The sequence below is a fragment of the Haemorhous mexicanus genome, chromosome 1, assembly GCF_027477595.1.
Source record: "Haemorhous mexicanus isolate bHaeMex1 chromosome 1, bHaeMex1.pri, whole genome shotgun sequence".
In the NCBI taxonomy this organism is placed as follows: Eukaryota; Metazoa; Chordata; class Aves; order Passeriformes; family Fringillidae; genus Haemorhous; species Haemorhous mexicanus.
In genome coordinates this window covers 153,924,335-153,951,994 of record NC_082341.1, presented here as the reverse complement: position 1 = coordinate 153,951,994, position 27,660 = coordinate 153,924,335, and the positions used below count along the sequence as shown (strand labels likewise).

At 38.3% G+C, this 27,660-nt stretch overlaps 1 protein-coding gene across 4 annotated transcripts in view; it reads left to right on the top strand.

Annotated features, from left to right (window-relative positions):
• Window positions 1-27,660, top strand: part of PTK2 (protein tyrosine kinase 2) — a 195,961-nt gene that overhangs the window by 113,248 nt on the left and 55,053 nt on the right. For all 4 annotated transcript variants that reach the window (XM_059867647.1, XM_059867663.1, XM_059867639.1 and 1 more), the window contains 8 exons: window positions 8,023-8,102; window positions 9,576-9,638; window positions 14,164-14,218; window positions 17,794-17,934; window positions 18,639-18,716; window positions 19,708-19,815; window positions 20,760-20,877; window positions 27,092-27,122. In XM_059867647.1, coding sequence (XP_059723630.1) covers window positions 8,023-8,102; window positions 9,576-9,638; window positions 14,164-14,218; window positions 17,794-17,934; window positions 18,639-18,716; window positions 19,708-19,815; window positions 20,760-20,877; window positions 27,092-27,122 — 674 coding nt within the window. The remainder of the gene's footprint in view (window positions 1-8,022; window positions 8,103-9,575; window positions 9,639-14,163; window positions 14,219-17,793; window positions 17,935-18,638; window positions 18,717-19,707; window positions 19,816-20,759; window positions 20,878-27,091; window positions 27,123-27,660) is intronic.

Genomic DNA, 27,660 nt, shown 5'->3' with positions numbered 1-27,660 from the left:
TGTTTGTAGAGTTCTGGAGCTGCTTTGGCTACAAATGTTGTGTGCCCAATGTCTGCTTTCCCTTAGTGCTGTGTGGTAGGAATGTGAAACTTCCTCTTATTCCTTAACACCTCCTAACTGGTCAGCCAAGCTCAGGCCAAAGGGAAAGGGTTGCTTTGATTTAAAATTTTCACCTGTCAGCCAGAGCAGTGAGAATCATCCTTTGTGGGCTTTTCTCAAATAGCTCATAATTCAGCCTGATAGATTTAAAATTCTAGAGCCAGGTTTCCATGGACTGATGTGTGGAAATGTCTCTTTAGAAGTCTGGGACAAATGTGACTGCAATTAGCAGATTAAGTTGTGCATAACAACAAAAAGAAACCCACAGAAAAGTTGATTTATGTTGATGCTAGGACTCTCTTGATCTGGGAACTCCAAACTGTGTGTGGGAAAGGAGAGGTATAAAAGGAGCTGGGAGCAAGGCCTGTTCAGTAGGCTGAGTTCTGCATGGCTCCCAAGAGTCCAGCCCTACTTTGTGGCAGGGCTGCGAGGCAGCAGCGTCTCTTGCAGTGACATCTGGAGCTCAGCCCGCCCGGACAGACGGCACCATTTTTAGCTGCTCTGCCCCTAACAATGCCTTGTCACAAGTTGGTTTCCCTCCAGCCCATCTCTAATGCCCTTATTATTAACAGAGGAGCTTCCAAAATTAGTTAGAGATGTCAAAGATCACCCCTGGATAATACTGAGACTGTGACCTTGGGACACGGAGAGGAGGAGCAGCTGAGGGCAGATGGCAGATGAATGTTATCCTGAAACTGGATCTGGGCTTTTAACTCCCCTAGATGAGGCCAAAGCCCTAATTTTCCCTAATATTGACTTATCTCCTATAGCAAATTTAATACTATCAGATGGGTAAATAGGGGTGGGAACACATATGTGTTTCCCTCCTGTGTGTATTTTAAAAACTACCATTATGATCATTAAGGTGGCTCCTAAAAGTACTGATGGCATTAAAAGCTGACATTGGGCTTTTGTGCATATGGGGCTTCATTCAGAGCAGATGAGGCACAAATCTTTCAGGGTTAATGCTGCATCAGATTTCTGAGGCTGTCGTAGTGAGGGTTGGGACCCTGCTCTTCCAAGCTGATTTAGTAGTGATGAAAATTTGGTGTCCTACATAAACCTGGAAAACAAGGGTGGAGGAGTAGTTTGGTCCTTGCAGATACCAGAATTTATCCTGGGTGGCTGTTCCACATTAACCCAATCATGTGTCTGTCCTACAGTGATGCTGTGGTGTGCTTACACTGCAAGGAGCAATACAGCTCAAAGCAGAGAATATCTGAGATCATTCTTTTTGGTGGGATGCACAGAAGGGTTGTGTCATGGACTGGGGTGGAATTGTGTGTTGTACCTGCTGCAGGTGCAGAGCAGAGCAGTGGTTTTAATTTTGAATGGGAAATTGTGGGGAAAACAAATGAGCTGTATACTTGGATTTTTGTCTTGGTCACAAAAGTGGTTGCTGAAGATCAGATTTTCCCATGGATATATTGAGATATTCTGGTCTTTCATTACAGAAGCTGGAACTGGTAAATGGCAGGAATAATTTCTCTGGATTTTGGTAGGATGGGTGTCACCAGAAGTGTTGTGTGTTGGTGTAAAACAGAGGGTAGATCCTGGTTGAATTCTGTGGTGGCTGAGGATGAGCAATAACATAAAAAACCCAACACCAAATTACCTTCCAGAGTTAGAAACTTGAATGTTTAAAAGCAGGTGCTAGAACACACCTGAGCTGTTTAAAATAAATCCAGATAAATTACTGAAAATAAACAAATTATTGCATATTCAGGACAATTAAGGGGCAGGTTGTATTTTTTTTAATATGAATTTCACCAACTAAGTGGAAGTACATAATTTCCCAATATATAAAAGCACCAGCTAAAAATAAATACGTAGAACAAATGGATAAGGAAAAAATGATGTAATATAAATCTTTGTTTTCATGCTTCATTAAATGATTGTAATTACTGTTTGTGTTCTGTGTACTGAATGGAATACAGAAGACATTTTCTTTGGTTGCTTATCTAAATATCTCATATGTTGGGATGATTCTTTTTGGGTATGGTCTTAACTCTTCAGTGGGAACTTAGTCACTGAAGGGTTGTTTAAATGCAGTGTTCAAAGAAGTGCAAATTTGGAAAAAAATAGAAATAAAAAAGGATTAAGTTGTGTAAGTAGGTCATAGAGATTGAAAGAAAAGCAAGAGAAATAGATTGCTTATTTTTAAATTGTCCTCCTAAAAAATTGGAGTTTATCCTGTGGGAAATTTCTTGGTTACATTAAGCTGGGAAAACCAGTAGTGGCTAATTATTGCTATTTGCCCTTTATGAGACACCATTTGATAGTACTGTTGCTAAAGAATTTCCACAGTATTTATGCTTGAAAATTCAATGTCAAGTTTGATCATTTTATGTAATAATTTATAAGGCTATAAACAAGTCTAAACCTAAAATATCTTTTTAAGACACAGTATCGAACAGATTTTAAAAAAAAAATCCCTAAACTGGAAAGCATTTGCCAAGTTCAGAATTATTTTACTGTTGTTCTTAATAAAGAAATCTAAATCCAGCATGGTGTTTTTATGAACTGCTTGTCAGCCTGGGTGAACCTTCTTCTGAAATACTGCAGCTGCATAAAAAACTCGTGTGCAGGAAAATGAAGCAGATGGCTTTTGAAAGTAGCAGCTGGTCTAGAAAATACAAGGCCAGTGATAGATTTCTCCTTAAATCATAGCATAGGGCTGTTCTCTAATTTCTCCATCTTCACAAACATGGGCTTTCCTCTGTTTTCAATTTTTATTTTAAATTGTTCCATCTGGAATTGCCTGTCCATTTCTGTAGCTGGGAAACGGTCCATTATTTTCTAGTAAATTTTGAGACGTTAGAAGTGACACCATCAGTAATTTCCCCATTCAAGTAAAAGAGCAAATATTTTATAAGTCTTGACATCATAAATAAAACTGGGCTTGTGTTTATGTGCCCATCTTCCATGTGGGAGAAATCTTTTAGTTCACAATGTGTTCACCTCCGTTCTTTTGTTGTGATTTAGGAGTATCTGAACTTTTAATACCCAAAATACTGGAGACAGAAGAGAGATTTCTTTTCTGGCTAAAAAAAGAAGAGTGATTTAAAAATATTGTTAAGAATAAAAAGTGTTTTCAATAACATGAATTGATGCTGAATATCAGGGCAGTAATAAATCAGGAAATATGGTGTAGGATTGTGTTGGATTTCAAAATCCTTTTTCCTTTGGATATTACTGCCCTTTCTAAGCATTTATTCACTGGTGGTGGGTGATGTGTATTCTGTATGTGGGGGCAACGACAATTTTAGTTCATTTTTAATTTTATCAGAACATGTGAAAGACTTCTTTTTCCTGCCTCTGAGAGGTGCCTTTATGCTTGGCATTCCTATTTTCCCCACTGCAGCCCTTTATTGTACCAGTCTGTTTGTAGCTTTTGTGGCCAAGAAGTCAAGTCCAAATGTGAAGTTTAGGTCACACTTTAATTCTGATTTGCCACCCTGTGAATGAGCAAATTTCAGCAGAGTTGCTTCCTCTGGCACTGGCACTGCAGTAGTACTTGCCTGGAAGCCTGAAGCAGTTTTTATTTCCATTATTCCATTTTAATGGAACTTAAGTAGACTAATCCTTTCCCCCCAAAGCATGCACCTTCTGGACTGTAAATCTGACTTCAGCTTGTTAGAACATACTAAAAAAAATCCAAGGGAAAAGGTTCTTGAAAGCAGCACAGCAGTTTGCAGCAATAAATTACTTTTGTCTCTTATCCTCCTGTAAACTGTTCTCCAATGTATTTTTCTCAGGGAGTTGAGATAAGCATATTATGTGGGAATACAAAATGAGTAACTCAGTGGAAGCAAATATGTTCCAAGCAACATACACCAAAGTGACTCACTTCAGTTTCATATTTTGGGTTTGGATTGTTACCAAATAAAAAGTATACAGGATTTTAGCAGTGTTGACATTTGAATTCTTAATCCTGGTGTCAATCCCAGTGTTTGCCTTGTTGATCTTTCTGCATTTTTATTGCTGTAACATTGTGACCATAAAGTATTGGAGATAAATACAGGCTTCATATAATTTTATCATTGCCAGAGCATCTGGTCTCCAGTATGGGGTGTAAATGATGTAGGGGCACACAGGTTTAGCAGGAGCACCTTAAAGGCTTTGTTGAGCTTGAGAAAGAGATTAGGGGTTGCTGTTTTGATTTCTTGTTTGGCCACTTGGGTTTTTGGGGTGGCCTTTTCAAAATTAGATTTGTGTGACCAGTTTATATTAATCAGTTTTGTCTTACAATCTAGGTAAAATTAAGGTATATTAAATAGCATTCTGTGGGGTTTTTTTACTGGTTTGGCCTTTGGAGAGATCCCATTCTGAACAATTAAATTTCAGAGGAGGTTATGGCAGTGGTGTTTGATCTGCTTGAAAAGGATGTGTGTGTTTATATATCTGTGTATATATTGACAGATGTGTTCTTCAGCTTCTTCAGATATTGCTCAGTTACTTCAATTTCCAAGCCATAGGAGGTGCAGCTGGAGGTCTGCACACACTGCCAGGGAGTGTGACAAGCTCACAGATAACAGGATCTCCAAACCCCACAGGGAAGGATTCATCCTCTCTCTTAACATACTTCTGAATTTGTAGTCAGCAGAAAAAACCTGATGGGTTTTGTTAGATTTCTAAGAGTTCAGTTTTTGTGCCTTTGTATGTATATAGGCTTTGTGCTCTTGAAGATGGGGCCTTTGTTTGTCTGACCCAGAAAATATTCTCGTTTCTCTCATTTAATTATATTAACAATAATAATAATAATAAAAGTTATAATTGAGCAAACACAAAAGGCTTCTTGGAAAACTATTCAATTGCCTTGTGACAGTGCATTTAATTACCATTAAATTATCTCTTATGTCTCTTCCACTTAATATTTGCTCAGGCTTTTTCCTTAGGAGGTTGTGCTGAACCTCCTGTGAAATTCTTATCTAATCTCTGCACAGGCATTAGTTCATGCATTGATCTGATGCCATCTCAAAGAGAATAGTCAAGCAAATTAAAGGTGATAAGAGAAGTTCTCATTGGTATTCTGGGAGTAGAAATTGCATCTACTTTTTTTTTACCCTTGCTGAAATTGAAAGAAGAATGTGTGCAGGCAGGTTTATGAAAAAAGGGAAGATCCAAGCACCTTTGGCTATCCATAGTAGGGCACTGTTAAATCCAGACCACTGGATTCTCACCACAGGTTTCCTGAAGCTTATAATCTTTTATAACTCACAAAGTTTAAACACTAAAATAAGTAGGTGTACATAATGTAAAATACTTCTTTTTCCCCTTCCATTTTGTTGGAATGGGGGATGGTATTTTACATTTTCTTAGTCAATATCTGGTGTCTGTAGCTGCAGAGTCAAACTGGGAACATGACTGGAATTTGTGAAAGCTCACAAGCTGCAGGGCAAGAGGAGATAAACCCCAAACTTTAAATATTTGGGTAATGTTGCTTATTTATTTATGGAATAGGACGCTAGCAGCATTTTAAAATCATGTTTGCATGAAACTGGAGATGCTCTTAAGCTGTTTAGTTTAACAAATTGAGCACTGGAGCACTGGAATCCACAAAGCAAAGAACTGTGAAGAGAAATGAATCCACATTTGATCATAACACACTGGGCCTTAAATTAGCATCTTTCCTGTGAGTGGAGATTTTATATGTCAGGACTGAAAAACCACTTTGCTGCAGCCAGTTCTTCTTGGTGTCTGAATACCTCAAGTAATAGGAGGATAACAGCTTTTAAACTTCCTGGTGATGCAAAATTGTTAAAATGGTTCAAAAAATTTAATCTTTAGTTTCAGGGGTAAAAAAATAAGTTTAATGAAATAGAAGCAGTCAGTCAATGGGTATTTGATTTGGGTGGATGTAGAGCAGGTCAGCCAAGGGATTTTGTGAACAGGTTCACTGGGTAGGTGAAGTAGTTTAGGCTGTACATGAAGGTAAAATCTCAGAAAAAGGACATTCCAATTTCTGGAATTTGGGTATCCATATATGATCTGACCCCATGTTCAACACTTTTTTTTTTCATTTTGAGGTATCCCACATAGCCCTGAGGGTGAGGAGGGCTGTGCTCTAGGTCACCACCCCACATGTGTGTGCAGAGTGTGGCAGTTTGTGCAGCCTGAACTCCATTCCTGATTTACCTGCCCTGAGCTGCTGTCTGACAGCTCTAGTGCAGGAGCAGTTCAAAGTCATTTCTCATGAACAGAGATCCTGGTGTAGTTTATTGCATTTTGCTGTTTATAGGATCACAGAACCATTTAGGTTGTAAAAGACTTGGAATATCAACCACTAACCCAGCACTGCCACATCCACAGCTGAACCATGTCCCCAAGGGCTGCAGCCACACTTTGAATGGCTCCAGAGATGGTGATTCCACAACTTCCTGCACAGTCTGTTTCCAATCCCTGACCACCCTTTCAGTGGAGAAATCACCCTTATATCCAATCTAAATCCAATTATTTAAAGTTGTGAGCATAATGAAGAGGAGAATTATTAATTTATATTGTGTATACTATTACTATGGGAATACAGAATTATTATTTCCATATGTGTGTACAAATAGCACACTACATGATGCTGAAGGGCAATAATTCTCCTGTCTCATTAGTATTTGTAGGAATTGAATTGAGAATAGTTGAAAGCTCATTATTTTGTCATATTGAGTGCCTGTATGAATTCAAATGTAAGAAGCTTTCTTCTCTCATGTTTCAGCTATTGTAATAATTCATTTCTTATTCTTGCACAGTTTATCATATTTCTTCTTTCAAGTCTTTCAATAACAAATTAAAACTTTTCATGCAATTCAGGTCCAGGATGTTTTTAGGGATTTGTCTATGGTTTGGAGCAGGAGCAGCTGCCACAGTGGTGCTGAGGGAATGCTGAGGTGGATGCTCCCATGTTCCATGGAGAATGCAGAGTGGAGAACACCTCCAGCTGTTGGATCCCCTGCTGTACTTCCTTTCCTCCCAGCTGATGCATTTCCTAGCAGTAGTAGTTTGAACGAGTTGTTCTTACAACTTGTCATCACTCGCCAAGCCTGCCTGGTGAAGTGTGCTGCTTTCAGAGTGCATCATCTCCTCTTTATCTACAAGTCAGTCTCGTGGATTTTTGTGGGATTTCAGGACTAACTGCAACTTTAGGATCTCAATAGCAACTTGATGTTTTCATAAGAGGAAAACAGGAGCTGTTAAGGAAAAGCTGCTGAGATTTGTTACTGGTGCAAGATTTGCAGAGTGAATATCTTGGGAGCTGGTTCTGTTCTCTCTTACTGCATGAATTTTTTGTTGTTGTTAGTACTGTATAAATTTCCTACTCCAGTGTGGTGAAAGTATTACCTGAAAAATAGGATTCTGCCTACATCCATGCTGGTAAATAAAACAAGATGAAGATTTGAAATGTTTCCTACTCTAGATGGTCACCACCCAGTTTCACTCTTGGTTCTTCTTGCTCGTTCAGCATTATTTTATGCCAGTGTGCAGTACAGTTACATTCTTTTCACTTTACTTCATTTTTTATTTTCACTGTAATTCCTAAGCATTTATCAGTTTTACTTGCATGATTAGATCTGCCTAGACAATGAAATCCTGTTGACCAGGACGTTCAAGAACACAGCCTGCCTTCTCCCAGCTGGAATGCAGGTGTGACCATCTGCTCAGTCCCTCTGAATTTTGATTCTGTTTAATAAAACATCGACAATATTGACATACACAAGAAATTTTTCAGTTAAGTTCATTGTGGTGCTTCTTACCAAAGTTCAGCTCATTTCTGGAGAATATGAGCACAAATTCTTTTTTCTCTTCCTGGACTGTGAATTGTCATTCCAGAAAATTAAGATGTATTAATTTGAAAGTTGTTGGGGAGTATTTTAGTCTGTGTTGGCACTGAACTGATCTTTCTGTGATGCCTACCTTCTTCTTTTGTTGTAGGTGAAAAATGACTATATGTTAGAAATAGCAGATCAAGTGGACCAAGAAATTGCTTTGAAACTAGGTTGCCTTGAAATCCGGTAAGCTGATAATTTAATTTATTATTCAACATTTTCTGACAGAATATATACATTAATTTTGAAACTGCTTAAAGTTCATCAATTTCTGACCAGTAGAGTTGAATAAAACATCATAAGACCTTTTTTGCCATGGAGTTTGAAGAAAAACTGAATAGACTGTATTGTAACTCATTTCTAGTCATTTTTAAATTAACATTATTTTAAAATTTTAATTAATTATATCTTGGTACTGCCTTTTGGGTGAATTCTTCATCTGAATAATTCAGAGGCCTGTAGAGTACATTGAAGTATGTTTTAAAAAAAAGCATCTGTGGTGTTATTTAGTAAATAGTCTTATGATTCTGCATATATAAATCCTGCAGCTAAAGAATGTAATTATAGATAAATGCTGCTACCTTTCCTCTCTGTAATTTCTCAATTTTTAATGTGCTGTTTTGAAATGATTAAATCTTAAGGATCCTTTTGGGTGTTTTTGGTGTTCTTGTCAACTGTATAGACAGCTGGAAAATAAAGATAAATATATCAGATTAACAGATCCTTGAGAGAGTTCCCAGCTTTGAAATGCATGTGTTGAGTTTTGCTAATTTATGGAGAATTTCCAGCCTGAAACATTTGCTTTAGTTATGCTGATGTCTCACACAGGGAGATTAGGAAGAAGTAAAATTGATAAGAAATGAATGACAAATGTAAACTTGTTTGGAGAGAATAAGTGTCCTTTGAACAGTACTTTCCCAATTAAAACAAAATTTAGGTTTATGAAATTTCCCAGGTATCACAAGAGTACCTGATGCCTTTGTTGTAAGTTTTGCTGGTAGCCCCAGAGAAAACAAAAATTCTTTGTGTAACTGCAAACTCCTTATGCACTTACAAAATCATTGTGCCTTATTTCAAAACATGTGATGAATGTAATAATCTGTGATTATGTTGTCAGCCAGGTCCTGCCTTCTTTGTTTCTCAAGCTGTGGCTCTTCAGAACATTTTTGATGAGATATTTCTCATAGATGAACTTCTGAAAATCTTAGAATGAGCATTTCAGAGCATTTTTTTCTGTGACAACAATGATCTCAGCCCTCTCCCAACAAAGCTTTCCTATTTATTCATTTACTTGTTAATGTGAGCATGGCTGGATTGGAGCAGTTTTCATCATTCCCTGCTTCCCCTGGTTCTCCCTGTTCCAAGCACAGGGGGCTCTCAGGAGGAAGTGCAGTGTGAGGTGGAAAAGGAGCTGCTGAAGGCCAGGTTAGGTCACTTTTGGTAGCAGCAGTGGTTTAAAGTGCATCTAAAAATGCAGTTGATTTGTAAAATAAAAATCTGATCTGTTGATGTAGAATAATAATGTACTTCATACTTACCTTTGAATTCATTCTGCCAATGTTTTCTGATGCTGAGTGGAAATTTTGATTATGTTGATGTTGTAGTTTTAGGCTGAATTATCCAATAATTGTTGCTTTCAAATATTTTTCCTGACTTCAGGAGATCCTACGGAGAGATGAGAGGCAATGCTTTAGAAAAGAAGTCCAACTATGAAGTGTTAGAGTAAGTATTGTGCTCTAGCTTGAGGTTTGAACTGTCCCTTCTCTGCAGCAGGAACAATAAATTCAGTTCAATGACAGAACAGCTCTGTTGTAAGTTTTCTTTTCCATCAGGGTTGTTAAGATGTAAGAATTTTCTTTAATGTGAGAAAAGGATGGTGAAACCCGTTGAGATGTAGAAGTAGGAAAAGTGCCTTTAACTCTCCAGAGAAACAGGTTTGGAGTAGTTTAAACTTGATCAGGAGGCTCACTGTGGTTTTCAGCAATTTTGCTAATGTTTATGGGATTCACCAGCTCTGCCTGTGAGGTGATTTTATTCCTCAGTGTTTTTCTGTGCCCAGTTGCATTCTTCAGCTGTGACTCATTTGTGGTAAAGTTTGAGTTACTTGAAAATGTTTGTGGTATTGTTTTTGTTTCTGTTTGCTCACTGTGGGCATTTTCTGAGATGTGACCTTGCAATTAACAAGGTTATTGTTTATCTGAGTATCCCAAATTTTAAGAAGACCAAGGAGCATCCTTGTAATGAAATATTTTGTTCACTTATTAGTGTTGCTCAGGAAATGGCTTCAGTTCAAACAAACCAAAGTCTTCAGCTTTTTAGCAAAAACCTGAAAACTGGTTTTATTTGTATTTATATAGTGGATAAGGTTTGAGACATACATGCACCAATGATATGCTCATCTCTACTAATTACCCTCGTGAAAAGATCCTGTACAGTTTAACACAAAATTGAGATAAAAGGTTGTTGCAGCAGTGAAGTCTGGATTTTTTAAATCTTATTTTTAATGACAAATGAGTGCTAACTTTTAGAGATGTGAAATTAGAGCATTTGGAGGAGGAATGTAAGATTTTATACAACAATGAACAAGTTTACAAGGACTTTTGAGGGATCTATGATATTACTAGGTAAAGATAACTTTGACTAATAGCCTGCTTATTTAGTATTTCTGTAGTGCTCCTCTATTTATTCAGATTTTTTAAAACTCTGGTTTTGTTTGAATTAGGGACTTTTAAAATTTTTTTAAGGACTTCAAGTTTTTGTCTGTTGAAATAATCTATAGAAAATTATATTGTAATTTCTATAGAAATATTAGTAGAAATATTCTGGTTGAGGAAACATCACAAAATGAGAAAAGACTAATAAAAATAAAGGGGATGAGCAGATAGACAAGACTAAGAGGGGATATAAAAAAAGATTTGAAAGTATGTGAGTTATGGTTGGTGTAGTTTACACACATGTTCAAGTAAGAACTTGAGTAAAGTATTTTTAAGTCAGTTTTTTAGCAAGTTCAGAAGCTACAAGCATGAGTAATTAGGTTAATGACTTTGGAAAGGATGAGACAAAGGAGAGCAGGGTCATAACAGGTCACACAAAGTATAAATTAATAATTGTAACAGGTGAGAGTTCCAGGAGGATTCAGTGTGGTGCTGCTTTCAGTTTAACAGTGATTTCTTTCCTTCAGTTTGTGTTTTCCAGACAGTGACTGCTTTGGTAGGAAATAATAAATTGCTGCTGTGAAAGGCATAGTGAAGCAAAACCCTGATATGCAAGATGTAACAGCTTAATGCCATGTGGAATTGGATGTGGAGAATTGTGCATTTTAAAAGTTTTTTCTTTTTTGAGAACCAAGATGTGATTTGTATGGGATTTAGCTGGGAGAGATGAAGGATAAAACCACCTTAACTGACTATACTACAGATAATTACAAGCTGGAAAGGGTCTGCAAAAGTGCCAGTGATCCCCCAAATGCATTAATTTGATCTTAGCACCTTAATAGCCCATAAATGTTTAACTGCACAAGTAATATTTATTGCTCAAGTGAGGCTTTTTGGTGTTTTTTGTGGGGGGATTGCTGGTATGAGGCACTTAACCAGCTGAGAGCAATTTTTAAATGGCCCTTTTTTTGCACTAGGGGTGATTGCTCCTTGGTTGCCTTTGTCAGATGTCTATTTCATGTATATTTGTCTTTGATCAGATTGTCATATGAGAACAGGTCTGGATGGGAAATGGTAGATGGGATCAAATGGTTAAGTAGCCTTTAATAGTTGGGCCTTCATGGAGTGAAAGAAGAATTTCTTCATAATAAATGTGAAGCCTGTTAGTGAGAACAGGGATAATTACAAGTACAGAAATGGGAACTGTAGGAAGGAACAGGTGCAGCCACAATTTGGTAAAATGCATGTTAAGGTCTATTAAGTTAATCTAATGTTACTTTTTTTGTTGTAACTTGAATTGAGGTGAAAAAGACATGAAATATGCTGCCTAAAGCTGCTTATCATTGCAAGACAAGCAGTATCACCTATCTGTAGTTGGTGTTTTATTAATCCAATTGAAGTTTGTTCATTAAAAATTGAATTCAGATTTAAGCCCACGAGTAGGCTGGCGTAGATGAGGTTAAGTACAAAGCTGTAGTAGAACTGCATGAACAGGCTCTCAGTGCTGGTTATCTCTTGTTGGCAATCAGAAACCAGATGGCTGGATCCTTCATCCAGAGCCCTGAGTTGGTGTCTCCCTTTTTGGCCATCCCACCCCCACAGAGCACAGCTGGGTAGGAGTTTGTAGGGTTGTGTGTGTAGAACTGTTTGTATGTTCCAATTTCCAGTGCTTATTCTCTTATTTATAGGTATCCATAAGTTGTTGCTGGCCAGGGCATTAAATCTGTGTGGTTCTTTTGTTAAATTCTCCTCCAGTAAATAAATTTGCTGTCTCAGCTAAACACAGGAAATGCTTTATTAACAAGTTTTGTTAAGAATTGTGCTCTGTTGTACTCTGCATAAGAATTTCTTCTCAGTTTGCTGCACCCAGATCTGTACAAAAGGCTGCTCTCCAGCTTGTCCCAGTCATGAATCAAATGAGGCTGTGGCAGCCCTGTGCTGCAGGACTGTTAAAATCAGGGATACCAGGGTGATGGGAGGTGCTTCATTTCAGAAGCACCAACTCTCTCTGAAATGCTTAATGTTAAACTAAAATATCCCTGTCAAAATGTCTTTGCATATTATTTAGAAGGTAATAGTGTGTTAGATTCATTTAACTGTGTGGGATGATAAACTGAGTATCATTTGCATTTGAGAAGAAATGCATGGAAGGAATTTACATTTATGAAGTTTTATAATCCTGCAGCTTACTGTCATTGCACAGATGCCAGTGCTGCACATGAACATTCTGCTCCTCCTGGTTGAGGATGTTTTTAGTATGAAATTTTATGCTACTCATCTTCAGAGAGCTTTAAAAATACCCTGGTTTATTCTTTGAGTGAGCTTTTTATATTGACTTTAGTGTTGGCTTTCTTCTTGTGCTGTTAGGTAGCAGTAAATAAATCCTGAATATCTCTGCCTACTAACAGCTTCTCCTTGCTTTGCCAAGTGTCAGAATTCCAGATGTATTTCTGTGGATGTTCAAAGCATGCACTCATGGAAAGCTTGCTTTCATACTTGTTCCAGAAGCAGATAAGAATGTTTGAAAGAGATGGTAACGTCCTATATTTAAAGGAAAAAAGTAAAGAACACCTTTGAGCCATAAATCCTTTTCCTATTTATATTTTTCTCTTATTTTTCCTTTTTTACATGAGAGTTTTTTGCACTTGGTTGTTCAGTGGTGTCTTCTGCACTAATGTCATTGGCAACTTCTTGAGCACCTTTTTTTGAAGCTGATGTTCAGTAGTAGTGACACAAACACATGTCAGACATAAGCTTGTGCAGCACATCAGAGCAAAGAAATATTTACTGGCTCTGGTTTTCAAACCAGGGCTGCAACCCAATTTATAGGTGTGAACATGAGCTTGATAAATTCAGTTTGCAAATTCTGAGCTCAGAGTCACCTGATCTACAGTGGCAAAAAATGAGACTGCTTGCAAGAAAAAGTTGGTAATTTTAATTTGCTTAGTATGAGGAAAAAGTAATAGTAGAAATTTAAACATCCCCTTAATTACAGTGCTTCAAAGGATGGATTCCTGGATTCCCTAGGCCAAGCTGGGGCTCTGAGCAACCTGGTCTAGTGGAACATGTCCCTGCCAACTGGATGGTCATTATGGTCCCTTCAACCAAACCATTCTATAATTCTTTTTCTATCTTCTGCTCCCATATTGTTCCCTTCTCACCTGACTACATGCTCTAAGAATATTTTTTCTATATGCTTGAAATTATTAAAACATGTACAAATAACAGTTTTAATTCTCAAAACTCCTCTGTGCCCAAGCCACCATTTCAAATAACAGACTTTCCACACAGGTACCTGATTAAATAATAGTAGGAATATAACAATATTTCTACAATTTCAGCAATATCCTCAATATCCTTTGGGGGGGGTTTAAACTAGAAAATGCTGCTGTGCACATTTGATGTTGGAGTGTCTCTAGTTAGAATTTTAATGGTAGTCTGTCTGTTACTCTGAAGTTTTCAAGGACCTTAGTAATCCTATATGCTAGTTAAAAACAAAACAAAAAACCAGACCCAAAGCACCACCTTGAAAAGAGAAGTGTGATTCTGCACAATGTTTTTGGTATTAATGCTGTGTGTATTTTTTCTTTCAGGAAAGATGTTGGTTTGAGACGGTTTTTCCCGAAGAGTTTATTAGATTCAGTGAAGGTAATTACAGGCCCAGTCAATCCCATACTGCTGTAAAGTGTCAGAAATCTGAAAATTGCATTATACTTTTCACTGTACAGTCCTAAGGGAATTGCTGTGCAGTTTTGCTTTGTGAAAAAACATCCAAGCTGTCCACGGGATTGGTGGGATCTGAATCCCAGTCATGCAGCTGGCAGGACAAGGTTAAAGTGATTCACATGGCCTTGCTGAGCTGCTGTGAGAGGGGCACAGCTCTGCCTCTCAAACCTTGGGGGTAAAAGTGCAAAACAAGTCCTTGGAGCCTCTTGCATCAAATAACTTTTTTTTTTTTTTTTTTCTTCCCTAAAAGAAAAATGAGACTTCTGGAGAAAGAGGAAGGGAACATGTAAGAAAAAAGAATATTTTACTGGGAACTTGATAAACTTGATGCCTTCCTTGCTCAAGACTGTATCCAGCTTATTCAAGGAAGATTTCCAGTAATTTCTGCTTAAGTTAATCCTAGCTGAGACTATAAATGTTCCTTGAATCTCGCTCCCATTGAAGTCCAAATGTTCTCAGAGTAAAAAATGCAAATTTTTCTCAAGTGTGTTGAAAAAGGGGATTAAGAATGGTCACCAAGTATTTTACATTAATAGCCACCTCAATATGAATGTCCTGGTAAAATGTCTCTTACAATTCATACATGAAAGTATAAATCATAAATTGCTATTTTGGAGCTGGTTTTGGTGAGTAGTGGAGCTTTATAGAGATAATAGAATTCAACTTGAGATTTGGAAAGAACCTGCATTGTAATTTAAATGGGTAAACACAAAAGGTCTGTCATGACAAGGTTTTGTTTCAAAAGACTTTTGAAAATCAGAAGCTAATGAAGTCAAGTGGATTTAAGTAATCCCCTCTGCATTTTAATTTAAGCAATTATCTGAAACTGTATTTTCTGCTAACGGGAAAAATTGTGGTGAAAGGCTCCAGACGTAAAAGTATGAATAACTGTCTCAAAAATAATACTATGGAGCCAGAAAACTGACTGACCAAGAAAACTGCACTTTGGAAATCCTGAAGTGGGGAGAATAGCAGAAAGAAGTAGCAAGAATTGCCAGAAGGTAAAGCTGAGTGGGAACCTTTTAAAGACATGAAGAAAAATGTTGGACATCAGAAGAAAAACAAGGGAAGGAAAAGTGTGTCTGCTTTTCAATGAAAATGAAATCCCTATTCAAAGTAGTACAGGATCAGTCCAGATCCTTAAATTGCTCTTCCACTTTGTGAAAACCAGGGAATTTGAACTGGCAGGAAAAGGAAGGTTCCCAATAGCTGTGAAATATAAAATTAATTATTTCTCTCAATTCTCTCTGCTTTGAACAAACACAGAGGGGGAACAAAACAATGGTTCTTAGAAATACTTTTAAGAGCAAGTTTTCAGTATATTTTGCTTAAAGTTGCTATTTGCAGATATTTCTGATAGATGCTTCTGTTATGGAAGAGGTGTGGTTTTGGGGGCTGCTCAGCCTGGAGAAAAGAAGGCTCTGGGGAAACCTGAGAACTCCTTCCAGTGCTTAAAGGGGCAGGAAGAGAGCTGGGGAGGGACCTGGGAGAAGAGATGGAGTGGCAGGACACAGGGAATGCTTCACACTGATAGAGGGTGGGGCTGGATGGGATATTGGGAGGAAATTCTTCCCTTGGGGGGGTGGTGAGGACCTGGCCCAGGTTGCCCAGAGAAGCTGTGGCCGCCCCGTCCCTGGAAGAGTCCAAGGCCAGGTTGGATCAGGCTTGGAGCAACCAGGGACAGTGGAAGGTGTCCCTCCCATGGCAGGGAATGGAACATGATGGACTTTTTAAAGTCTCTTCCAACCCAAACTAGCCTGTGACTCTAAGGGACTTTCTATCTTTACACCTTGCTCATGGTCTTAAAATTTAACGTGACCAATTCTTCTTGGTGACTGAAGAGAGCCAGATAACATATGCCAGTGTTCCTGGCAGGAAATGTGATGCTGGAATTGGTCAGGAAAACAATCCATGGGCAGAATCTTTGATCAGCTGAGTAGCTGAAATACTTGGGGCACCAGCTGGCAAATGCTTTTTTATTTTGTTGTGTCTTGCTCCTGGTATTTGCCAGTGATAAGCTAAGGCTGAGGTTTGCACTTGCCTTGAAGTTGGTTTTCTCTGTAAAAATAAAGATACCAGGGAGGTCCAGTGTAGAGTGTCTGAGTCCTTACAAAGCCTGAGGCAGCTCTGGGTGCCCCAGGGAAGTTTCCTGACTCCTTAATGATCCACCCTAGAGTTGGGTCTGCTAAATTGACAAAAGAATTTGAAATTACACCAAAGTTACAGATTTCTTTGGTAATTTGAAAGTACAGTATGTGCTGAGTGGGCTTTTTTTTCTAACCTGTGTATGCATCATTGCAAAACTGATCATTTTGTGAATATGCAGCACCCTTGGATTAGTAACTCTTAAACACTCCACAGAAACAGTTATGGCTATTTTGACTTCTGAATGTTGTGTGAAGGCTTTCTAAAAATGAGTGTCTAATCTGCCTGGAAGTGCTAACAACAAAAGGAAGTTGGTATTTGTGTAGTGCCTGGGGCTGCTAACAGGCAGTGTGGGAGAATTAAGAGTTTCACTGCTGTTGAAATGGGACATTCAGATATGTTTGCATGGAGGAACAGTGGTAATTCCTGTCTTAACCTTGACATATTGCAAAGATAAGCATGGTTTTGCTTTCTGTCATTGTTGGTAGTTGGAAGATTAATTAGAACTGGATTTTTTAAAGGCCATTCAGTCACTTTAGGCAGATGTTTTTATTCACAGTTCTTGATAGTTTGTTCAGACTGGGGGCATCTTAGAGATACTGCTTCTCAGGCCCTGTTTTAATTTTTATTTTCATGTGAGTGGCTGCCTTTCAGGGATTATACATTATGTACAGGCAGATAATTCAGTTTTTTAAAGCGTTCGTTTAGCTATCCTTTGTACTGCTCTAAGTGGTTATTTGTACCCTGAAAACAGGTATTAAAGTGCTAGACAACATAGTCAATATAGTTTAAATGTTTGCTTTACTTTTTGCATTCAGTCTGCTACTTAAATTTCATCTTTCTATATTGAAGTTTTTTTTGCTTATTATCAGACTGAAAGAATCCACTTTATTGTGGATAGTCTAAGTTATTATGTGCAGAGATTAGAATACAGCTACAGCTGGCTTGCTATTGGCAGGTGAGAGAGAGAATGGTGGTTTAGGTTTAGAAACTCATATGAAGATAGAAATTGTTTTAGTTTTTTTTTGTGTTGGAACACAGTTCAGAAGTTGAGAGAAATGAGGAACTTAAAATAAATATTCCTGGAAGGGTTAACATGTGGTCTTCTATTATAACTTATTTAAAATGTTATTAGATATCCTCTCTGTGATACAGCAGAAATAATGTTGATCCTAAGCAGAAGTTAAAAGGCAGAACTGCTGCTTACATTTGGAAGCTTTTTTTATTCCTTGAGAATTGTCTGCATTTTGTTGATAAAGACACTGTTAGTACTACCAAGTGACCAAAACTCTTAAAATATCCCTCAGCTCTTAGATTTGAAGTAATTATTCTCCAAATGTTTTGATACACAGGCCAAAACACTACGGAAATTAATCCAGCAAACATTTCGACAATTTGCCAACCTCAATAGAGAAGAAAGTATTTTGAAGTTCTTTGAGATCCTCTCTCCAGTGTACAGATTTGACAAGGAATGCTTCAAGTGTGCTCTTGGTGTAAGTAGAGGAATGTGACAGTCTGGAATTTTCAGTCCAATTGCTTTTGCTTGGTTCTGAAATAAGTTTTTGCTTACGTCCTTTTTTCATGTAGAGACAGTTTGATTTCATTAGCAACAAATGGTATTTATTGATTTTATTCAGAACTTCCTCCTGTGACTGTTTAAAATAAATCATCATTCATTATTTGGGTAAGAATTTTATGTAAAATAAAATATTTTTATATGTGCTTTGTTTGTGAAAGTCAAGCACTTTTTCAGCTGTTTCCACAAGGAAATGAAACTTGTCAACTTCTGTTAGTAAATTTTCACGAAATACCTGTTAATCTCTACCTACTTTAAGCAAATTTTGAAGAAGGGCCCCAAGTTTGGAAGGTTTGTGAAAATGGAAGTTCCAGCAGAAATTAGAACTTGAATATCAATGTTCATGAGAAGAGGAAATACAGGAAATCCATAATTCTCATGGAGACCTAAGATAAAATACATGGAAATGCAGTTTGAGTAGCAGTGAGCCCCAGGAAAACAGTCATGAGAGGTTTTGCCACTTACAGAATTACTTGATTTCAATATAATTTTGTTGGAAGAGTTGAAAAGCTTCTAGATATTAATTACTAAAACCTGTAATTACCACATTGGATTATAGTATTCCATAGCAAGGCCTTGTCTTACTACTGAAATTCTGCCCTTTCTCCTTTGACTCCCAAGTCAAGCTGGATTATTTCAGTGGAGCTGGCAATTGGCCCAGAAGAAGGAATCAGTTACCTGACAGACAAGGGTGCAAACGTAAGTCTCCTTCTGGTTTGTGGGTTTTTCCTCAGTCACTGTGTTAAAAGCCATGACCTGCTGTGAACTGGGTGTCACAGAAAGGGGAGTGACCAGTCTGATCTCTGGGTTAAACCCAGCAGAGCTGGGAGCTCTCAGCATGTACAGCTCTTAGTCAGGTATTAATTGGTGATTTGAGATCAGAGGAAAGGCTCTGGTGTTAGGTACAAAGACTGTGTCAGCTTTAGCACTGAATTTGTTGGCTTTCCTACCCAGTGAAGTGCTCACCTGCAGAATTTGAAGCATTGGTGGGAACTTTTTACCGATGAAATGTGAATTATTCTGATTTGTTCTCTTTTTTAGGAGTGTGTAAATGCAGAGCTTGTTTAACCAGTTGGTGAGCACATCTGTGCAGGCACTGCTTATTTACTTTCTTCATATCCTTCACAGCCTTTTCCTTACTTGATTCCAGCTGTATTTCAGTATTTCCTGTGCACCCCCATGGTGCAAGGGAGCTCTGTCCAGACAGATTCTTCAGCAAAATGTTTGGGAATTTTACTGTCACATCTTAAGCTGAGCCCATGTCCAGCTTCCTATTGAAATGAATTCAAAAGCAGTGAAAAGATGGGGAAATCAGGAACACAGAGCTAAGAACAAACCTTTTCCAGCAGTCTGGAGGGGTGCTGGGAATGTGTCCATGTGCTTTTAACCTGTTGAGTTTTCTCTTTTGGCCCCCAAGAGGTTGTTCTCACTTCAGAGTGTGCCTGGCACTGCTCAACAGTGACCTCTGTGGGTACAGTGGAGCTGGGTTCCTTTTCCAGCCACTCTGGATGTTTGTGTGTCTTGGGAGTGAGTGGCAATGAAACTCTAGAAAGAAACAGAGAACAGATTTCTGCTCATGTAGTTTGGGGATCAAAGTCTCCCTGTCCTTTTGCAACACTAGGGATCAAGGCAGGCTCATTTGCTGTAATTTTGATTTTTTCCCCTCATTTTTTGTGTTGTCTTTCTGCAGCCAACCCATCTAGCAGATTTCAATCAAGTGCAAACCATTCAGTATTCAAACAGTGAAGACAAGGACAGAAAAGGGATGTTGCAACTCAAGATAGCAGGTGCCCCTGAGGTATGTTTTGGATACTGTATGTGGTGATAAACTTGCTGCTTTGTTTTTCCTTTCAAGGAGTGGGATGTAACTCACTCCTAATGTGGATATTCTCTATATTGGACTTTTGTTCTGGGTTTGGTTTTAAAATAAATTTAAAGTTCATTTCATGTTTTATGTTTTGCATCTGGTGCTTGTAGACTTTGATGTTCTTAGAAGAAGCTTAATATAAAACCAGAAGCTCCTAAATACAATTTAATAGCAGCCTGTGCATATGTATTGTATCCTAGAGAGGAAACAGAGCAATTCCACTTTTATGTAAGGAGGAAATATGAAAGAAGGAAAATTTGTTCCCTTGTATTACATGGAAGCAGCGCTGGAAGTGAAATCAAATCTTTTTCTTGGTCCAGCGTGCCAGAAAGCAGTGGAAGAGCAGGATTGAGGGAGGGTGGCAGATCTGTGCAGAGAGTGATGAATGTTGATAGTATTGAAATTAATAGCTTGCCTGTATGTCTCTCATTTCTTTTTCCACTGTACACATTTTATTTTTTTTAAATCATTCTTGAAATTGGGAAGGGCTGTTTTTAGGCAAAGAACAAATTGCTGCAGAGGGTGGGAAAAAGATTCCACCTGTGAGAACTTCAAGGAATAAGCAACTTCTTCAGAATTGTCTTAATTATAACCCTGAAAGTCATAGCAGTTGTATTTAACAGTGGTTTACACTTCATAAGCCCAAATTAACACTACATTAGATGGAGGGTTTTACCAGCTGTGCTTTCTGAACCTCCTGCTTGAAATTTACTGCACAAAAGCTAAAGCAGGAATCTCCCTGCTCACCCACATTCTTCTGTTTACGCTTTGCAGGCGTGTGTAAAGTTCTGATGCAATGACACAGCTGTTCCACTCAGTGTCTGCAACTGCAATAATTCCTCTTTGTTGGTGCCTTGTTTTTTTCCCTTCTGTAGCCTCTGACAGTGACAGCACCATCCTTAACCATTGCAGAGAACATGGCAGACCTGATCGACGGCTACTGCCGGCTGGTCAACGGGGCCACGCAGTCCTTCATCATCAGGCCTCAGAAAGGTAAGGACACCTCCAGCCTCAGAGCTGCTCACAGCTCATTCTGCATTTGAATACTAGACAGAGGTAGCAGAAAAACTCTCACTTGGGGGGCTCTTTTCTCTCAGGGAGGAGCCATGAGAAACGCTGATAGTAAATTGTTATTGCATCAAAAATTGCTTAGTGGCTGAGAATTGCTTAGGCTGATGTCAGCAATCACTGCTTTACACTAATTCCAAACTTAACTGGCAGAAGTGAATTGTAATTATTAAAGGCACTCCTAACAGGGGTGTGTTGTCTTATAACATGATTACCAATACACAAGGGGAAATTCGGTGAGGTTGGTTAAAATGCATTTGTGAGTGGTAATTTTTTAGTTTCTGCCTTTCTGCTAGGTAGTGAAATATCTCCATTTAAAAAATTAAAAAAAAACCTCAAGAGGTCTCATGAGTTTCTCTCATAAAATAGAACTAAAGCAGAGATATGTTTTATAGTGGCTATCAGTTGTTTTTGTAGTATCTCTCAAGAAGTGAGATGAGGTTGCAGGTACCCCTTGTTTTAGAAAGAATTTGATTACATTTCATTAGAATTGTTTCCAGTTTCAGACAGCTTTAGTTATTGAAAAATATGTAAGCAAAGCTGCTTAAGAATTAAATTTTCTTCTTTCATGTCGTTCTCATCTTTACCCATGGGAATTCATCCAACTTTGCTGCTTTCTAGAACAATAAATTATTTCCTTCTTCCATGTTTGTAGTACAGGAAAGTACATAAACTATCTCAGCATCTCTCCAATGTGAAACTGAGTCTCTTTTAGCCACATTCTTGCTTTTTTCCTGCCACAGGTTTTCCCTGGGGTGATGTTATTAATATAGTTCAGGTCTTTTCCAGGTCCTTCTATAACGTCCTCCCCTGTGCGTGGCTCAAAAAAATCCCCAAACTTAAACTTGAGCATTCACTAATAAAGAAATGTGACCTTAGAGTCTTAGATTTTGACATAAATATTTTGTATATTTTTACAGCACATGGTAATGTTTCAAATTATTCTTAAATCTGCATGGTTTTTTGTTATTTCTGACCCTCAGTGTGTGGGAGTGACCTTTAGCTCCAACACAAGCAGTTTTCTTAGAACCTGTGTGAGTTGTGCAGCTTTATCTCCACACAAATGAAAATCTTCCCTCAACACAAACTCAGCTCTCCAAGCCAACCTGGTGCACAACTTGGTGATAATGAACCATTAGCCCCAAAATCAGACACACTAAAAGGATAAGCTAGCAACAGAGATAATAACAGTTTATTGTTCTAAAAATAAAACAGGCATCACAATCCAAGATTTCCATGTCTCTGCACTAGTGTGTGCCTATGAGTGGTGGTCTTTTGTGCCTCTTCTTTTCTGAGAAACCATGGTTTGGGGTCTGCTACAATCCTTATTATTCACTCCCAAAACTTTCCTTCTAATGCCAGTGGATTGGCTGCTTCCCAGCTTGAACTGTTGTGGCCTCAGTTGATCTTATAAAACTTTTCATGTCTATACATGACCTCTTCCCTGAATGAATGGATGGCTCTGACTCTGTCTCTGCTTTTCCTTTAGGGGCACATGTGGACTTTGTCCAGTCCTTGCCACTTCCAAACTGGTGGTGATGCCCATCAAAACTGATCTGTTCTATTTGCAATTTTTCTTTCTAATTCCTGTCTTGCTCCTACCTGGCTTTCTTAGCAGCAGCTGCTACATCTTCTAGGCTGAGCTCTCTGAAGGACAATATCTCTGATTTTTCTGTGCCCTGCACTGAGGTTTCTGGTAGGTGTGAATGCAGAATAAATCAATACTTCTGATGCAGGTTGTTTATTTGTGTGCTATTCTTGTAACACAGAATTTTAACATGGAGCAAATGAGCAGCGATTGAACAGGAACATTAGGTAGCACTGTGGGAACAGTCCTCTTTATGCATTCATGAAGAAAACCCCTCTAGTTAAAATAAATTCTGGGTTTCTTTTGTCTGAGGTTTCTTTTTTTGAAGTTCATAGCAATACCCAACATATACATTAACCATTTCTTAGGAGAGCTGTCCCCATCATGATCTGCATTCCCAGATCCCTCCATGGTGAGCTTTGATTGTGTAAGACACATCAGAAATAAATCATGGAGCAACTCTTGATCCCTCAGATGTGTTTGATCCCCCTTTTGAGCTTTCCCATGCCCTCTTTGTTGTAAATTTACATTTATTGCAAGTGTCCTCATAAATTGTCTTTCTTGATTACTAACAGAGCCTGGTTTTGTGATATCTGTCATGCAATCCATTATGATCCAGTTCCTCTTAATTTGGGGAGAGCACTTGGTGATGTTCAAGACCTGGACAGTATTTGGCATTTTTCCATTCAGTTTGTTTTATTTTTCATAAATATTTAGATGTATAGGTCCCTTTAGACCCATGTGGAAATGTTACACTTCATATTTGTATTTCCATATCACACTTAACTCTTACAGGCCAAGAGCACAAATGAAAAAATTCATTAAAGTTGACCTGATTATCAGGTTGTGGGGTGTTTATCACTCTCTACAACCACTTGAAAGGAAGCTGTAGCCAGATGAGGGTTGGTCTCTTCTTCCAGGTAACAAGTTACAGGACATGAGCAAACAGTCCCAAGTTGTTCCAGAGGAGGTTTAAATTGGATGTTTGGAAAATTTCTTCCCCAAAAGGGTGGTTAGGCATTGGAACAAGCTGCCCAGGGAAGTGTTCAAAAATACCAAATCTAAATAGTTGGTGAAGTTCTCCACTTAAGTGCTTTTTGTTTTCACACAGATTTACCCTGGGCATGATTTTTATTTAATGGCTTGATAACATGTGTTCCCATTTTTAGGATACTGTTACCTCTGTAGTTTGGCCCCTCGGTGATTTTGCTTTCACAGCAATCCCATTTCTTTAAAAAACAGAAAATTGGGCAAAAATGTTGTGGGTTTCAGCTTGTGAAAAACACCATATGCCTTAACTGGGATGCTGTTAGTAAGAAATTTTGACTTCAGACCTGCAGGGGTACTAATGAATATTGGTATTTTATTTGGGATATAAACTGTAAAAGGATGAGCACCAGCTTGAGCACCAGTGCCTGAAGTGAGCAGTTTGTATCCAGAGCATGTGGGTGTCTGCAGGATCAGGAGTTCCATGCTGATTATTTTTTTCTTTAATTATATCCAGTGATGGAGGAGGCCTAGAATCATGGAAGAATACCTTTAAAAATCATATGTTCCAACCCCCTAGTACTACAATCCCCTTGCACCTCTGGTACTACTTAATAGTGTATGAGGTTTTTTTGATACCTGGATACCTTTGTGTGGTGTTTTTCGTTTTGTTTTTTTTTAAACATCTACTTGCTTTTCCAGCTTCCCCTGTCCATTTACAGCCCTGCACTTGACTCCAGCACACAAATGGGGTGTGTTGTCCCTTTCACCAGTCCCTGCAGGCACCAGGTTGTGGCTTCCAGGCAGTTCTGGGTGCTCCTTCCTTCCTCCCAGGGCTGAGCCTGCCTTGTCCACATCTCCCAGCTCCATCAGCAGAGGACAAGGGTCCAGATCTCTTGCTCTGATGCAAATAAGCACAAAGCCACTTATGTCCTGTGGAGTTCAGCAGGGGACAGTGAGAAGGGGGATAATCAGGTGGAACAGTTTTGAGTATGGTGGACCCATGTGTGCTCCTTGATTTCCCAGTGGATCTGGAAGCAAATACTCATTTCACTTGGGTCAGAGTCTCTGCTTTTCTTTGTCTATCCCATCTTTTCCTCACAGTTTTCCAGACTGCTTCAATTCTCACCTTTCCTTTACTTTCCCTTCAATTCTTTCACCTTTCCTTCACTTCTTTTCTTGTTCTTCAAACTCATTGACTACATCAAACTACTGCTCACTATGTAAGACCACTTCTATTCACACTCTCCTTTTCTCACAAAGGGCTGAGAATGGATTTGCTATTACAAGGGAATCAAGATTTTGTTTTGTTATGATTTATTACATTTTATTATGACCCTTGCTTTGCACTTTGCACTGATAGGAAACTGTTCAGAAAGTGGGATGGAGCCTTGTGGGAGCAGAATGAGATTCTCTTCTTTAAAGAAATTTAATATCACAGTGGAAAGTCAGATTCTCTCTTTATCTCCTTTAGATCCTCTTTGATAGGCAGTGTTTGACTTCAGCACACACCAGCAGTTGCCACCTGTGGTATTTCTCACTTTCTTAGGAGGTTGGAGGAGGGAAAAGTCAGATCTTATCTGATCTCAGGATCTTGAACATATGAGGCATTGTGGCCCTGCAAGTGTTATGAAATAATTTCTATCAAGTCTAATGAAATCATTCACTGATCTTTCTGAAGTCCCCAGATATGATACTTTACCAAAAAGAAGCCTTAGGGGAAATTAAAATTCCATCTTTAGAATTCAGTTTGAATAGGATGCAGTTAACATGCAATGGAGCTACATATTAAAGAGCAAGGAGAATTATTTTGAGTAGCTGCTTATTAATTGTGCATCCATTACCTTGATTTAAAAATACAGAATAATAAGATTACCTGTGCAATTTAGTGAAGTTCTTTTAAAGCAGAGGAAGACACTGTGTTCCAGCAGTAACATGTGTGATTAATCAGCACCATTTAAGCCTGAAATCCATTGCCAAGTCTAAGAGCAGCATTGGAACAACCAGAAGCAGCAGCATAAATTGGTGTAAACCAGAACCCAGGATGAGTTCACAGCTAATGCTGACAGCTGTAGGTGTCATGTAAAAATTAAGGTTCTTTTGAGTGTTCTTTACAGCCCTGGGGAGGCTTGCATAGCAGTGGGCAGGACTCTTGTGCCTTTTTCTTCAAGCTTGGTGTCTTTTGCCCAGTTTCAGTCAGATTGAACCTTTTGTGCCCATTACAGTCTCTCTTTTGGGTACCTGTCCCTCAGGCTTTACTGCCAGGCTGCACCTCCACTCCCTTGGTCTCATATTTGTTACTCCACACTACCTCTGAGGATCTGTGCCTTTTGTTTCCTTCCCAAAAGGTATCACTTACCCTAACATATCACAGTACCTTTATCTCCCACCTGCTGATATAATCTTACTGTTCTCCCTCTGCCCCCCAGTTCCAGGTGCTTGTTCTTGTCCCCTTGCTGAGCTGCTCCAGGGTTTGGAAATTGCAGCTTCTGGTTCCTCTTCTTTTCTGCAACTTCTTTTTCAACACCCTCAATCAGACAGATCAAAACAGACTGATGTTTTGAGCTGAGACAAATGATGCTTTTCTACCTGTAGATAGGAGAAAAAATGAATCAAAATAGTGTATTTTGCCATGTTGAGTGTGGCTTTTGGGTATTTCTCTGCTCAGTCTCTTAATACGCAAAGGTGAGACTGTTGTTTACACCTATAATTCCTGGAAATTTTAACATGGGAGAAAAACAAATGAGAATTTACATTATTTTGTTGAACATTTTATGTCACCATTTTCTGCAAGTGTGGCCTTTCTCTCAGGGCACTTTATCAGAGCTACATTGATTTAGAGAGTGAAAGACACTTTATTACCCATCTTCTCTCCTCCCCTGCATACTCCAATCTACTGCAAAGGTGTTTTGCTAAAGGATTAGTAACATCCCCACAGGAATGCCAAGGGTTTCATCAAATCCAATAGGAAAAAAACCCCTTTGAATAAGTACATCCAAGGTCTCACACACATTAGCATTTTCAAAGAAAGACTGGCAAGGATTTGAATGTAGTGTACAAAAAGCTGACTTACTTTCTGGCACAAAACATTATTATTGTATAGTCTCAAGCCAGTGTGAAATCAATATGATAATATGTGCTTTAATGATTTATTTCAGTTGTCTTGCTTGGAAATTCAAGTTGGATTGAATTGTTTTATTTATATGTTAGAACTTAGGACATCTTGGAGATAAAAGAAAAGCATTTCTTACCAGTGAGATGAGATAGCGTCACACCTTCTGCAAGTGATTTATTGGAGTTATTTGTTAAGAATAAAAACCAGCTTTTATATTCTGTGTACGTTGTTTCCTCAGATGAGAGTTTGCCTGAAGGTCTGTGTGAGTGGGTAGAAGGAGTTGTTGATAATGCTGCTGTTTATACATGTATAGAACATTCTTTGAGTTCTCTCAGTTTCCCTGAGAGATTGTGATGATTATTGTTTCAGGCATGTGTATATTTCACTTTGAGAGAGGTTATTTGAAAACGTGCAAAAGCTTTAATCCTGTTTTCTTCTTGTTTACACAGAAGGTGAAAGAGCTTTACCATCCATACCAAAGTAAGTTTTGTGCTTTCTTTTCTCCTATATTAAAAAAAAGTTTTGAAAAATAGCGATGCTTTTGGAACTTCTTTATAACAATAATTTTTATTGTTGCTTTTGGATTCCAGGACAAATAGCAGGTAGGGCATAAAAAGATCACAGTAGTATTAAACTACAAAGATACCAGAAAGAAAATCAGAGAACAGAAGTGCCTAATGCATCCCATATTTGACAATAACAAAAGCAGGATGTTTTGGAAAAGACTTGACTGGGGTTCAGGCTGTTTCTTTTGAATCCATCAATAAATTTAATTATAGGAGTGATGCTAAACAGTTTGCACTGTTTATTTATAAATAGCTACATTTAAATTCAATTGGTTTTCTATGTTTGACATGTAAATTAATTCAAAATAGTCCAGGATAAGTCTTTTTACAGACAGAAACTCAATTCATATCCCATTTCCCCCAGATCACACAGAAAGTATAAGCACAGTCAGGTTACACACATCTTAAAAGTGTGCACAGTTTGGGTTTTGTGGTTTCCTTCAAACTCACCA